Source organism: Doryrhamphus excisus, linkage group LG3 (assembly GCF_037039965.1).
Source record: "Doryrhamphus excisus strain RoL-2023G ecotype Guam linkage group LG3, RoL_Dexc_Guam_v1.1, whole genome shotgun sequence".
Lineage (NCBI taxonomy): Eukaryota > Metazoa > Chordata > Actinopteri > Syngnathiformes > Syngnathidae > Doryrhamphus > Doryrhamphus excisus.
Window position 1 is genome coordinate 12,201,315 of NC_136359.1, and position 14,348 is coordinate 12,215,662.

Here is a 14,348-nt window from a genome sequence, read left to right on the forward strand (position 1 = left end):
TGCAGCCCGCGGACGGCTTTGGGATATGTTTGCTCTTGGGATTTCACTTGAAGATGTTTACAAATGTCACCGCAGGGGGAACACAACAGGAAGAAAAAGTGACCTCAACCTGGTTCACTGAATGGACTCCAGTTTATAGGAGCTCAGCGGCTAATCTGCTGGATACATAGATTACTTACCATCACCCTGAAGGACACTTTTCTTTGAAATAAACATACGTTTTAGTATTTCTATAGGGGGTCAGTGGGACAAATATTGCAGATGACATAAATGCAACTTAACTACTATTAACTACTGTACAGCTTCATACCTTTTTTGCATTCCATTTGACTTATCGGACTTGTTTATTGCATGGTTTATTGCACAGCTATTGCACAGGATTTTTTTGGAGCTCACCTGTAATATCTTTCTCACACATTATGGATGTATCATCCTATCACTAATGGAGCTCCTCAGTGCAGTGAGACTAACATACGAAAAAGAATCCAAGGCATCTATCAACGTTAGGGTGCCTATTAGAGAAATATAATTATATTTCAGTTTTCAGTGATTTCAATGCCACTGGTAGAGAAAAAAAAAGATTACCAAGTAAAAGTGGATTTGGAATTGGTGTATCCCTGTCCAGAAGTCAGCTGGGATAGGCTCTAGCATACTCCCCTGACCCTAGTGAGAATAAGCCGCACAGAAATCGAATAGAGAATATTCATCACACACAGAGTACAGTAAATGTAAATGTACAGCTGGTATAGCAGTACCATTGACAATGATTCAACACACAACTATTATTGTCTAAATAGTTGTCGATTGTTCTAACACATACGTACATACATGCCCTATAAGGGAGTAAAGGAGTTTTCCTAACCTCCCTCGGTGGTTGGCACCATCACCGATTCTGTTCACATAAAACCACCACTGTTCTGAAGAATGGTTTCATGTATGATGTCATAGAATAGCCAAGCATTAACCCTACAGTTAATGCAGAGTTATTATTTAAAAACATTTAAAAGGGATGCAAGTCCACATAACACACTCTCCAGTGAAACTTAACTCAGCTGTGTGTTGCAATTCAAAGCGTCTTCTGTCCCACGCCTGCCTTTTCATTAATTACTTTCAAAGCTCCTGTTTGTGTTTGGAGTTAACAAAGCCGCCTGAGCTCACACACACCATAGCCAACATATTTATGACCTACAGTCTGTGCAAGAGGCCGGGCCTGCATGAGCCCACGCTCCTGCTTGCTCTGCACTCACACAGGCAGCATAAAGGAGGAAATGAATGTGTGAAGGATGAATGCGTGGCCCTGGGGGTCAGCTTAATGGAGTGAGACCCTCAGCCCCTATTGACTTCCACAGCCAAACTATTAACTCCCTGCAACTCTGGAGCTATGGCCTCATTATTCATTTGATGTGGGGTGAAAGACCATTCTACATTTACATATTTAAGTTTGGTGTTAGCGCCTCACTGCAACTGGTGTCACTGAAGACTTCGAACATCATCATGACATCATTGAACTTAGCTTAAGTGGGACTTATTTTGCTTTTTCCACTTTTCTGACCAATAAATGTAGTTAGAATGTTGTATTCCCATGTTGAACGATGCCAAAGTTTCAGATGATGATGTTTTCACATTTGGAATTAAGCCCTGAAAGAAGTTGGCGATGGCTCTGAATGCTCGGTTTTAGAGGGTGCGCCAACACTTGCGATTTGTGATGTCACAGATCTCCCGACTTCGTCATATGCGCTGTCAGCCATATACGCTCTCTGCTTTCCCCCAAGCCCTGCTTCTGTGTTTACGTTGTTAGCAATGTCTCCCAGGAAGTGTTTCTTCAGGTGCAAGGGAAAGCTACATTTGTCCACAATTCCTAGCAAGGAAAACATCAGGCACACGTGGTTGGAGTTCCTGATTCCCTACCAGCAAAAGAAAAATATTTTAATCTGACAACGGCATTTCACATTGAACTGTAATTGCAAACATGGGCCTGTATGCAGCTGGACTAGCCGACAAACTTGCTGAAGCCTGACGACTTTCCAACATTACTTGGTCAAGTCAGAAGAGCAAGCAGTAAGTAACAATTTATCGATGTCCTTTATTTTGTGTAAGTCATGGAACAAAAGTGGTTTTCTGTGTAGCATTATGAATACAGGGAAGGGATTGCAAATTACAAGCTCACCGAGTCTGGAGTTGGAAACAGCTATTTCCCACCACAATCACTGGTAGTCCCACAAAAACGTGTAATGAACACATTACACGTTATCAATGCTGTAGAAAACAAAACGCTAAAATGCTAAAGCTACTACCTCTCTTTTGGTAATGGTATTGGTTTTATTTCATTTGAACATGCATCAGATTAAAATTGAGTGCATCACATAATCAGTTCACAGTTCCACATGTCTAAAAGGAGTAGGAAGAAGCAAAGCTTATTAAATCCTACCCCTCCACCTGGTACTTTTACAATCAGTAACTGTTACATTTGTTCACTTCCTGCTTTCCATAATACAGTTTAAGGTTTGTTTGTTTTTTTTAATAATGCACCTGTACCCTATACCGTTTATCAATGGCTATAAAGTTGGGTTCAGCAGCTATCGGCACAACCCTGGATGTCCTCCACAGCAGAGTGGGCATGCCTGTAGGTGGGCCGTGGGTGGAATAAATTAAAACAGACCATTTTCGTGGGAAGCGAAGGAAATCCAAAGAAAGACAGCTGGAATAGGTGCATATTCTGGAAGATCTATAAAGCTTTCTGTGCTGGTTATTGTGTGTAGCTGCTCTATAAGAGACTGCAACTCAATACAAAGGGCCAAAAATGACTATAATAGGTCCCCTTTAAGCAACTGACTTGACTGTCAACCATGTCGGTTACAACCCCAGTAGAAAACAACACAATGGGTGTTGCAAGCACTAAAGTCTAAAATGGTATTTTGTCTTGCCAGGCACTTTTTATGGTAGACCATTACTTTTAATACTTTTGTATTAATTAATATGTTACTAAATCTCAGATATACTTCCAAAAATAAATGACAAAAATATATGACTTGCAAAATGTCTGTGCATATTATTTTGCTTATTTGAAGTAATATGCCTCGAACTCTCTGGAACTCATTGCCACCAGACCTCCGTAACTCTGCCACCCTTCCCATCTTCAAATCCAAACGCAAAACTCATCTGTTCAAACTTGCCTATTCCTTTTAACTGCTTCACATGGTCCCCCCTCCCCCTATTTATTGTATGTTCTTATTTATTGTATGTTGTCTTTTATCTTGTATTTTATATTGTTGTTTTTTATCTTCTGTACAGCGACCTTGGGTGTCCAAGGTGCTTTTAAATAAAATGTATTATTATTATTATTATTAACTTTAGGGCATATTATTGAAAAACAAAAATGATCTAGCGTAAGAAAATAATAACTCGGTTAAGATACTTCATTTTTTTTTCCGAATTTCCGGTTGCATCGCGGAAATGAACAAGGAATATTATCATATTTACCTTCTAAATATATTTTTAATATTATTAGAGACCTCTAGACATGAACTGATACCCCTATACTCACCTTTGCATTCGTATTACCCAATATTGGAGACACAATGACAGAAGAATTTAAGACATAGATAAGATTGGAGTTCATATGTGTTACAATAAATGTGTTCCCTAGGGTAAGTGAATGAAGAGGTGGACAGGAAGTGACATCATGGGTTCAGAATTGAGTTCTGAGTTCTATCAACTTTGAGTAGATAGCGGCTACAAACATCAGCCTGTGTTTTAATTTTTATTTTTATTTATTAGGAATTATCGGGCCTGTTGAAAGATAATTCAAACCTGCAATAACATTACAGCATTACTGAAACCAAGTGACTTCCACCACAATACAGCATGATTTATTGATTCATGTATTTTGGAAAATGTTTACCAGAGACTAAATTTGGTACTGGCTTGCCGCCATTGCAAACTGCTATTATGACAATCATACAAATTGTTAAAATAATGTGACTTATTTGATCTTATTGAATAAAGAAGGTGTGTGCATGGGGGAAAAAAACATGTTTCAGGCATGTGGTTTTAAATGAGTCCCACTTCCTCTTTCTTAAACTTTCCTCTAATTAGTCAACTTGTGTAAGCCTGAGTGAGCGGGTGGAGGGAGTGGTGCCTATATGCTTTGTGGGCATATTGTGTATACAAGGCCGATTTTAGCATAGATCCTCAAGAAGCTAATTATTGTAAAAACAATATACAAGGCACATTAATACGAGACATGAGCGCCAGGAGTCCAGTTGAGCACTGCAGTCACAATTCCGGCACAAATCCGTATTTTATGACCATCAGAGAGTAAATCTATGGTTAAAATTAATCTGAAAAGTGCCATTAAGAGTTTATGGACTGGGCGAAACATCTACATTTATTAACTTAATTCAAACTTGTCAATTTGAATGATGGATATCTATGGATAGATAAAAAGGTCAAACTCTATAGTCTATTTTGCATGACCTGTGCTGTTTAAAGGTTTTAGCCAGTGATTCATAAAAAAGATGGAACCCACCTTTGCCACATTTAGCGCTGTTTAAAATAGATGTCTTCAAACTGTAATGTGATATTCATACATATTTTAATAGCCTCTGGAGACAGAGTCAAGGTCGTTAAAAAATTCCACAGCCTTCAATGACGTGTGTGTCATCAATAACAACTGAGAGGAGTATGTTTCTTTAAGACAAGCCCATAAATGGTGGCCCGGTCAGCACCTCCTTTAGTGGGAATGAGCTGGCTGCAGTTCCCAGTTTTCCTTGGCGGGTCAAGCCTGCCATTGAAGTGTGAATGGGCTGCCATGGCAGATTACACCGCACAGCTGTCCCCCTACCGTGGAAATTAAGTTATGCCCCGTGTCAGCAAGTTTTGTGTTTTCCTCTCTTTCTCTCATCCCTGCACCCCCACTGCCATTATCTCCTCCATCCCCCTCCCCTTTTATTCCTTCAAAAGTGGAGGCCTCTCACAAGGGTTAGGGATAGGCTAGGCTATAGGATGCAGGGTTGGGTTATGTGGTGGAGGGAAGAAAAAAAACAAACCACTAATGCAACACATGATGACATTTAAGCAGGCACAAACTTCTAGAGATGCACAAACACGAGGCTTTGAACAGCGTTGGCCCTGACTGTGTGTGAGTCTTGGATTGCTGCTTTCACATGTGACATCTGACTCATGTTTTGTTTATCTGTGGGTGTAGCTGTTTACCTTGCTGTTAAAGTGAAAGGAAAACACTGCAGCTCCTTTATAGTGACGTACATTACAGTTGTTGAACACCGCTTCCTCAATCTAACGTGATTTTTCAAAAATGTATTAATAAATGATCGCTTGGTGGTTGACTATGGCTTATTATTAGTCAAAAACTATTGAAAGACGAGTGTAGTATCGTGGTGTAGAAGAGTCATGTACAATATGTAGTATTCTGGTCACATGAGCTTCACACTACATGGAGTTTCCCTTCCATTCCATGTGTAACTGGTAGGTTTTTGGCGTCTTACTTTGTTTTTCTTCCCCACTGTGTCTGAAATACTGACGTTTACAATAAGTACATTTTTATAGGCTAACTATTTGGCTCAGTCGCTTGCCACTTGCTGATCGTGTATCCTGCACAATGTGGTGTAAACAGAGAATGATATGAGTATAAAGGTGACTATAGGGGTGTTATTTCATGTCTAGAGGGTTCTAATAATGTCAAAAGCCGTAATTGGAAAGTAAGACAGGTTTTCTATACACTATGAACATTCATTTGTTCATTTTCTACTGCTTATCCTCACGAGGGTAGCGGGGGTGCTGGAGCCTATTCCAGCTATCTTTGGGCGAGAGGCGGGGTACACCGTGGACTGGTCGCCAGCCAATCACAGGGCACATATAGACAAACAACCATTCACACTCTATGAACATATTCTGTTTAATAATATTGAATCCTACTTCACAAAAATTCACTTATCGAGGTCAATCCAGCAATTAATCATGATAAATGAGGGACGACCTGAGAAAACTACGCCACATAACACAACCTCATATGCATATATCATATATATGCACGTATATATCATATATCTTATTATCTTTGGCAGTTGACCTGATAGTGAATGAAATTATGTTAATATTTAGTGTGGCAGCACGGGCGGCACGGCGATCTAGTGGTTAGCGCGCAGACCTCACAGCTAGGAGACCAGAGTTCAATTCCACCCTCGGCCATCTCTGTGTGGAGTTTGCATGTTCTCCCCGTGCATGCGTGGGTTTTCTCCGGGTACTCCGGTTTCCTCCCACATTCCAAAAACATGCTAGGTTAATTGGCGACTCCAAATTGTCCATAGGTATGAATGTGAGTGTGAATGGTTGTTTGTCTATATGTGCCCTGTGATTGGCTGGCCACCAGTCCAGGGTGTACCCCGCCTTACGCCCAAAGACAGCTGGGATAGGCTCCAGCAACCCCCCGCGACCCTCATGAAAAAGCGGTAGAAAATGAATGAATGAATATTTAGTGTGAGCACCAATGCTACACCGCACCGCCTTAATCCTCTTGGGCATGGAATTCATCCGAACTGCCTCTTCAGATCCTCCATGATGGCATCACTAAACTGGTTGACACCGTGCGTGCTTCCAACTTGCTTCCTTCCTTCCACTTAAGGATGCCCCACAGGTGCTCAGTTGGGTTGAGGTGTGGAAACATACTTCTACAGCAAGGAATGTGTCTTCTTCAAGGCGTGTTTCGGCTTACAGCCCAGTTTCCCAAGGGATGACATCATGCTCTGCTTTGCAGTGTCATGTACAGTACATGTTGGAATTCAGGTTTCCCTCCCCAGCACTCACGCAGCCTCCACCATACTTGACTGGAAGCAAGACACAAATATTTTTGCCAGCTATTTAGACACATATGTCTGTTACTACTCTAAAGTATATCCAAGTTTCATCACTACAGTATTGTCCATTGAGATTATATTAGGTAATAAAAATGGCTGCTGAGACAACCCTTTCAGCCCCAGCGACATTTTCAACAGGGAATATTAGAAATGGCTGCCAGCACCAGTCAGGTAGCAAAGTGTTCCGCTAGTGACAGTGGGATTAGTGCTGCAGGTTTTTCTCTCAGGACCCGAGGAGTGGGCCTGCAGCTTGGGTAACTGGATTACAGGCCTTTTGCTCATTTCAAAGGGTTGTGAACCCAGCAGTGGTCTTGCGTGATGAAATCAAAGTGGCAGCTGAAATAGAATGGAGAAAAACAAGGCTTTCTAGAAAGTCTTCTGGCAACTAATGAGAGCAATGCAGAATCAATGATCTTTGCATCGTCCTTCCAATTCAACCACAGAGCAGTCCTAAAATAGGGGCGAGGAAGGGTGCATCCTCTGTAGAAATTAAATAAATCAAATTACTACTACAAGTGAAAATCACCGGGAAACAAAAGGAAACAAGTTTCTTTTACAAGCACACTTCAGCAAATCTGAGCTATAGCAGAAAGCACACAGGGGGTCAAGTCGGAGCCCATTCCACCCTACACTGTGGCAACTCTGGATTTCCAAATCCTTTCAAATTGAACTTTCCATCTCAGTGCCTTTTCCTCCTCCTTCTCAGCCATTCCAACTGTCCAACCTTTTCCACATCACTTTCTGCACAGAGCCGCAGCCCTGACACCGCCTGTGAGAAAGAAATATGGTCAGGGGAACATTTCTAGTGGGTAGTAGACTCGTGTTCTGTGGGTAACACAGTGGAAGCTCTAGGGTCAAACACATTCTCTTGCAGGATACTGGCTACGATTTGTTTCCCATAGAAAATGATGGAAATACAAATGATCCATTCCAGGGTTAAACTGTCACTAAATAACTGTACAGTCAAGTTTGTAACTATCACACATAAGTGTACCATTTTAAGTAATACAAAATCAGAGCAAAACAGCATCTTAAACAGAATTAGCCAACAAAGAGGGGTATTACCCAAGCCATGTGTGGTTTCCCACAGCAGTTCAGCTTTATGCAGTCAGATAAGTAGATGTGTAATGGGTGGGAATCTATGGTACTTCTCTAAAATGGAATCCTATCTGGAGGACAGGACTTTGCTGGAATTGGTAACTGTGTCTCACTGTCTGTGGTGTTCCTCTGGGGTCAATTCTGAGGCCACTACTGTTCAATCTGCACGTTTCCTTCAGGCCAGCCAATGTGCAGCTGCTATGTGTCCTACCACAACTATGCAGACAACACTCAGATATACGTGTCACTGCATCAAACAGATCAGTGTGTGGATGAAAAACAACTTCCTCCAGCTAAACTAAAATCATTGTCTTTGGTCCACCAAAAAGTGTTATTAGCCACATTGAGACTCTCTCTAAAACCAAATCGTCAGGGTAGAAATTTATCGGTAACAATGCACTCAGATCTGAACTTTAACAGCCACAATAAATCGATAATATAATCTTTTTTTTTACCGCCTAACAACACATTGCCAAAATCAAGGGAATAGTGTCTAAACCAAATTTAGAGAGACTAATCCATGTTAACCATGGATACCTACAAGGAAACACATGCAGTCACCATTGCTAAGCACAAATGGTTCCTCACAGGCTAGGACATAGCTTCACCTAAACCAACCATTTATCAGGTCATTAAGAACTTCAAGGAGAGAGGTTCAGTTGTTGTGAAGAAGGTTTCAGGGCGCCCAAGAAAGCCCAGCAAACATCTGGACTATTTCAAAAGTTTGATTTAGCAGTGGGATCGGGACACCGCCAGTGCAGTGTTTTGCTCAGTGGACTCATTGAAGACTGGGGTAAAAAAAAATCTCGTATGGATCCCATTTCTGATTGTTTGGGGCATCTGAGTGCCACCATCAGTCCTGTGACATGCCAAAGGTGAAGCATCCTGAAATCATTCACGTATGGGATGGCCTCTCAGCCAAGGGAGTGGGCTCACTCACAATTCTGCCTTAAGAACACAGCCATGAAGAAAGAATTGTACCAAAATAACCTCCAAAAGCAACTTCTCCCAACCATCCAAGACCAGTTTAGTGACAAACAAAACTTTTTCCAAAGGCAAAAGTGATAACTTTTTGGCTTGGAACTACATAGCAACACAGTAACATCTGATGAAAAGATGCTTTGTTAAAACAATATTTCATTTCATTTCATGTCTACGACTGTATGCAGTGTTCATCTTAAGAGAACAAACTGAAACACCTTGGACTTTTTAGGGGAGGGGGAGCAACCAGTTCCTGCTGAGATCACATTCCATGTCAGTTTTTAATTTACCTCAATAAGAATGGTGAAAAAAGAACTGCCACCCCAACAGTTGCCAAGACTTAAGTGAAAACAGTGCAAGGAAAAGTGGGGCTAAGGTTAAACATCCCATGCAATAGCGTATCCCGATGAGTAATAAAGTCGATGTAATTATTTTTCATCTTGTCCTCGGGCAAACTTATTGAGCCGGGATCAAAATGAAAACATGAATTTCAGCTCGGACTTGCTTTAACAAAATGGACATGGGGATTATTAAATTTCTTTATTAGAAGCAGGACTGCATGTGGCTTCCGACCGCAGCATCAGTGGCGAGAGACCACTGTGGTTTTGTAAACATTGTCCTGCCATAGTAGGCTGGAGGTAAAGGGGGGGTGAGGAGATCTGCACAGGGGTGAAGTGTGGGTCGTTTTGTTCTGGAGGTCGAAAGGAGAAGTGAATGGCGTGCACTGAAGCAAAGTTGATGTCAAAGATATTTTATATCGGCGCAAAGAGCTGGAACACAAACAGAGAAACAGTTAATGAAAGCAGTCCACCATGTGATTTTTAAAGTCTATTTTTGTAGGGGGGGGTTCTCACTCTTCCACAAACACAACAGACCTTGCCAAGATAGTTATCAAGTTGATAAAGCTGGCAAAGGAGGTCAGGTTTATGTGTACTTGTTTGCAGGATGGCAAACAAAAACAAAATAACTTTTAATTTCTTGTCCTCCACACAGTTGGAACACATTTACTGCGACACACGCAAGCCCAAGGTTTATTTTTGTCTTAAATGGCTTATTTTCTCTCTCTGGTTATATGTGCTATATTGGATAATACGAATGACTATATGGGTGTCATTTCACGTCTAGAGGGCTCTAATATCCATCCATTCATTTTATATTCCGTTTATCCATGTTTGTGTTTTTGAACACCAATCATTTTATTTTAAATCATTTTATTCAAGTTGAACTTTTTTATTTTATATTGTCTTTTATTCATATATTTTTAAATTTTAGAGAAAAACAGAAAAATTATTTTTTTGGCTTTTTTTATTCAATGTCATCTTTCATTTATATTTTTTACATTTTAGATAAAAATCGATAAAACATAATTATATTATAATTAATATAATAATAATAATAAATTATATAATTACTATTAATTATATATACAGTATAATTAAATGTAATTAAATAAAATAATATTATACTGATATTCCACAATTACTATACTATTACTAAATATTATTTTAAAATACTATTTTTATTTAACTAAAATATTACCAAACTGCTCTGCAATAACTTGTGTGAGGATGCATTCCCTTTAATTTCATAGAAAATAAAGGCATTATATCCTATAGTATATTAAGTTAAATCAATTTATATCTATGATAATATCATAAAGGAATCAAGAAACTGGAGTTAGTCTGAGCTTTCATGGATATTATGAAAATGTCAGTTACACTTATGTTGTGGGTCTACTTTAAAACACACAAATATTTCTAAACCATGGCTTCCCGTCCTACATAGTCAAATACAATTCACTTTCAAATGACGCATAAAAATGGCTGTATACTCTTCAATTGCATTTAATTTGAAATCCAAAGAGATGGTGTATAAAAATTATAGAATTTTTGTCAGTGCTAGGATATTTGCCGACCTAACCGTATATTCATTTTGACAATGCTTCAAAAGCCAGACCAATTTGGGGAGTTTTTCTTCTTCCACATCCATCCACTTGCACCCTGTACATTATTATGTGCACACTGTGCTTTTTCTAAGTGCCGAAACTGCCTGAGTGAAACTGTGAGAGAGCAAAAGAAAGGCAAGGAGGAGGAGGTGTTAGAGTGGAGGACATGCTGGGTTCCTGAGGCTTTCTTCTACTGGAAAGCTGCACGGCGGACTGCACACTGATACTACCACGAGTATTTCAGTGCAGGATAGATTTTGTTGGATAATAACACACACTGTTGATGGAAATCTGCTTTTTCTAGCTTCATTTTTTCTCGCACCTCATGGAGGCAGGAGCAATTAGTCATGGAAAAAGTGCATTTCACATTTCTCTTGCCAGGATTTTCCCATGTTTTCTTCTTGGAGCTGGAAGTTCGGCAGCGGCAGCAGCAGCAACAGCCGAAAGATTGTTCCCACATGCTTCCCTGTCGCTCGGCTCTCCAGAGGTGTCAAGCCGGCCTGAAAGAATGAAGTGCCTCCCCATTGTCCTGCTCAACTATTATGTGCTTAACATTTCCATGACAAAGACGCCACTCGACTTCTCCTCCATCCATTCAGCTGGAGGGCCCTCACCCCCCCTCCTCTGCACCTCTTCCAAATAAAACATTTTGCAGCAAATCATTGACCAAGGACATGTGATGCTACATACAACATGTAAATACACAACAAATGCCTGCTTAGTATGACTAGTAAAGAACATAATCATTCAAAATGAAGACTAAAACTCCAGTCTGCAAATAAAATCCTTTAAAATGTAAGACCCAAGTTCATACACCTTAAAAAAAATGACGTTCCTTGTTAAAAACACACACCGACAGTTTGTCAAGGCTGACACCTGTGTGCAAGCAGAGAGCCAAGAGGGTGTTTTGCTGATTTATGGTGACAGTTGCGTTTGACAACAGCCAGCTAAATCAAGACATAGTATAGGTCATGAGGCTATCAGTCGACAAACAGGGAGCCCAAAGATAAGATGGGAATGATCATTATTGCCTGGCACGTCAAACAACTGCAAACTATCATTTTTTTTTAAAGTACAGTCCCATTCCTATGCAGAATCTACACCCTTAAGTATTTAAATCACTCTGCAAAAACAAGTCACAGTCAAAGGTGATATATTCAAGTTTTCCTTTTATGCCTTCCATAAAAGTGTATCATTAAGGCAAACCATACAGTGGATTTAGACATTTCTTTCTATAGGCTACACACAGTGAATAAATCAGCACATAGCCTGCACCATATAAGATTCTCTGAAGGAAAAAAAACTATATTGGCTATAGACATATATACAATGTACAGTACAAGAGAATACACACAACATATAACTTCCCTTTAAAGCTGGAATTCTCAGTCTTTTATTCAACACATTTGGATATGACTGCATGAAATAAATTATCCTCTTTAACCTTTCTGCTATTTACAGGGTTTTTTTAAATTCCAGCATTAAATACAAAAATCCTATGCCTCCCAGAAAAGGCTGTCATATAAAAATAGTCTTATCTTATAGAAAAAAAATTGGCAGTGCACAGCATAGTTCAAACACTGCTCTGGCTCCATCACATCTTGGTTATATCGGGCTCTGTGTGAAAGTACAACAATCTAATTTAGCTTATCATGTGCCAGCCAAGCATCTGGTGAGTGTGACTGCTTTTGGTAAGACAGCAGACACCTCCAAAAAGTAGCCCCATGCTGCAATTTGCATAGAAAATAATGCACTCATTCAAATGTTCATGCAGTCTTGGTAAAAAAAAAAAGAAAAAGTGGTGCTTAAATGAGTTGCATTAGAGCCAACATGGAGGCCAGCATGGTCAAAACATAGTGGACCTCCAGGGGAGAGGTTCCACTTTCCGGCTCTTCCCTGTAGTCAGAGTCCGAGTAGTCCTCATCATCCTCGGAGTCAAAGCCGTCCTGAGACCCGCTGCTCTCCTCCCTCTCCGGGGTGTCAAAGCAGAGCGTCTTCATGCTGCTCTTCACAAACTCACAGATGGCCCTCTCGGTGCCATCACACATGCAAGTGTCCAGCTGCTGACCCTTAGGGATTTTGCGCATGTTGGCGATGACGTTGCGACAAGCGTTGGTGCAAATAGCCCCGCTGAAAAGTTTACCACAGTGGTGCAAGTAGTCCCGCATGGTGGAGCTGCACTGCTGGTCCCGCTCGCACTGACGCCGAGCCTCCGTGCAGCCAGTGCTGGTAGTCCGGGGTAAGCAGGGCTCGATGGACCGCTTAGTGCGCGTACACTCGAGGTCGTGGCCGCAGCTGCAGTCCTCCAAAGCGGGGCCGTTTCGGGTCATGTTGAGCTGCACCAGGGAGGAGATGCAGTGGCTGGGGCACTTCTTCCTCTCGCCGTTCAACACCGGCCCGCAGGCGCGTATGTAGTGATCGTACGCGTAATTGCACTCGGGCTCCGTTTGGCAGTTCATGATGGCCTGCCAGCATATGAGCCTCCTGCCGTGGGACGGCGAGGCTGCTGATAAACACGCTAGCAGCAGAAGCACACACGTTAGTGGGCAAAGTGATCCATAGAAGGTCCGTGCTAGCGAGGTTGTCATGGTGGGTCTTGTTAGACGCTTAAACTCATAAGGCAAACTTCAACAGCACTTCCATGGAGAGTCAAAAAAGTTAATCCGAAAATGCGAAAATTCAACAGGGTGCCGTAGAATCCCGGCTCCGTGAACCCGTCATCAGCGTGCATTTCTCACCCACTTAACCACACACACTGGAACGCCACAATGTGTGTTTTCCTTTACGGAGAAATCATTCCATCTCCAGTCCGGAGATCCCCCCTCCACCTCCTCCTCCGTCCGAACAAAAAAAGCAAATCCAAAAAGTCCTCCAAGCCACTGGATCGATCATTCAAGAGCACACGGGAGTGCAAACAAACACTGCAAATGTTCGGAGAAGAAAACAACCACACTCGAGGCTTTGCAAAAGTGTTTCACCGCTCACTCGCCTTTGGGCAATTTTGTTTCTGAGTTCCCCGGCCCCTCTCCACTCATGAGCCCGAAGCAGCTCATTGGTTGGCCCCGTTGTTGTGACTTTGACGTGTTGAGGGCGGGAGTATGGGGTGGAAGATGGTGGGGAGGAACATGAGGTAAGGGGGGCTGCTAGAGGGTAGGGGTGAAGGGGGGGTGAAGAACAACAAAACTTATAGCTGAGGTCAGAACTCTTAATTGATTGTCTGGACATCTACACTCACTGGACATTACATTAGGAACACTTTCAACAACATAATCACATAATCCAATACAAGTGATGTAGCAAAAAACTGCCTTTATCAATGATAATAATGCTCATTTAAAGATTCATTTAACAATATGTTGTAATTTTATGTGGTGGACAGATTTTGTACTGCGTCAGGCTGTTTGTAATATTACAACACTCCTAAGTAATCTCTCTAACAAGATCTCAGTGTA

At 41.3% G+C, this 14,348-nt stretch overlaps 1 protein-coding gene across 1 annotated transcript; it reads right to left on the bottom strand.

Moving 5' to 3' along the window:
- Positions 1-12,682: 12,682 nt before the first annotated feature.
- Positions 12,683-13,961, bottom strand: gas1a (growth arrest-specific 1a). The gene has a single exon (XM_058071838.2). It carries the CDS (start codon positions 13,482-13,484, stop codon positions 12,702-12,704), a length of 783 nt encoding a protein of 260 aa, XP_057927821.2. The 5' UTR covers positions 13,485-13,961; the 3' UTR covers positions 12,683-12,701.
- Between the last annotated feature and the right edge of the window lie 387 nt (positions 13,962-14,348).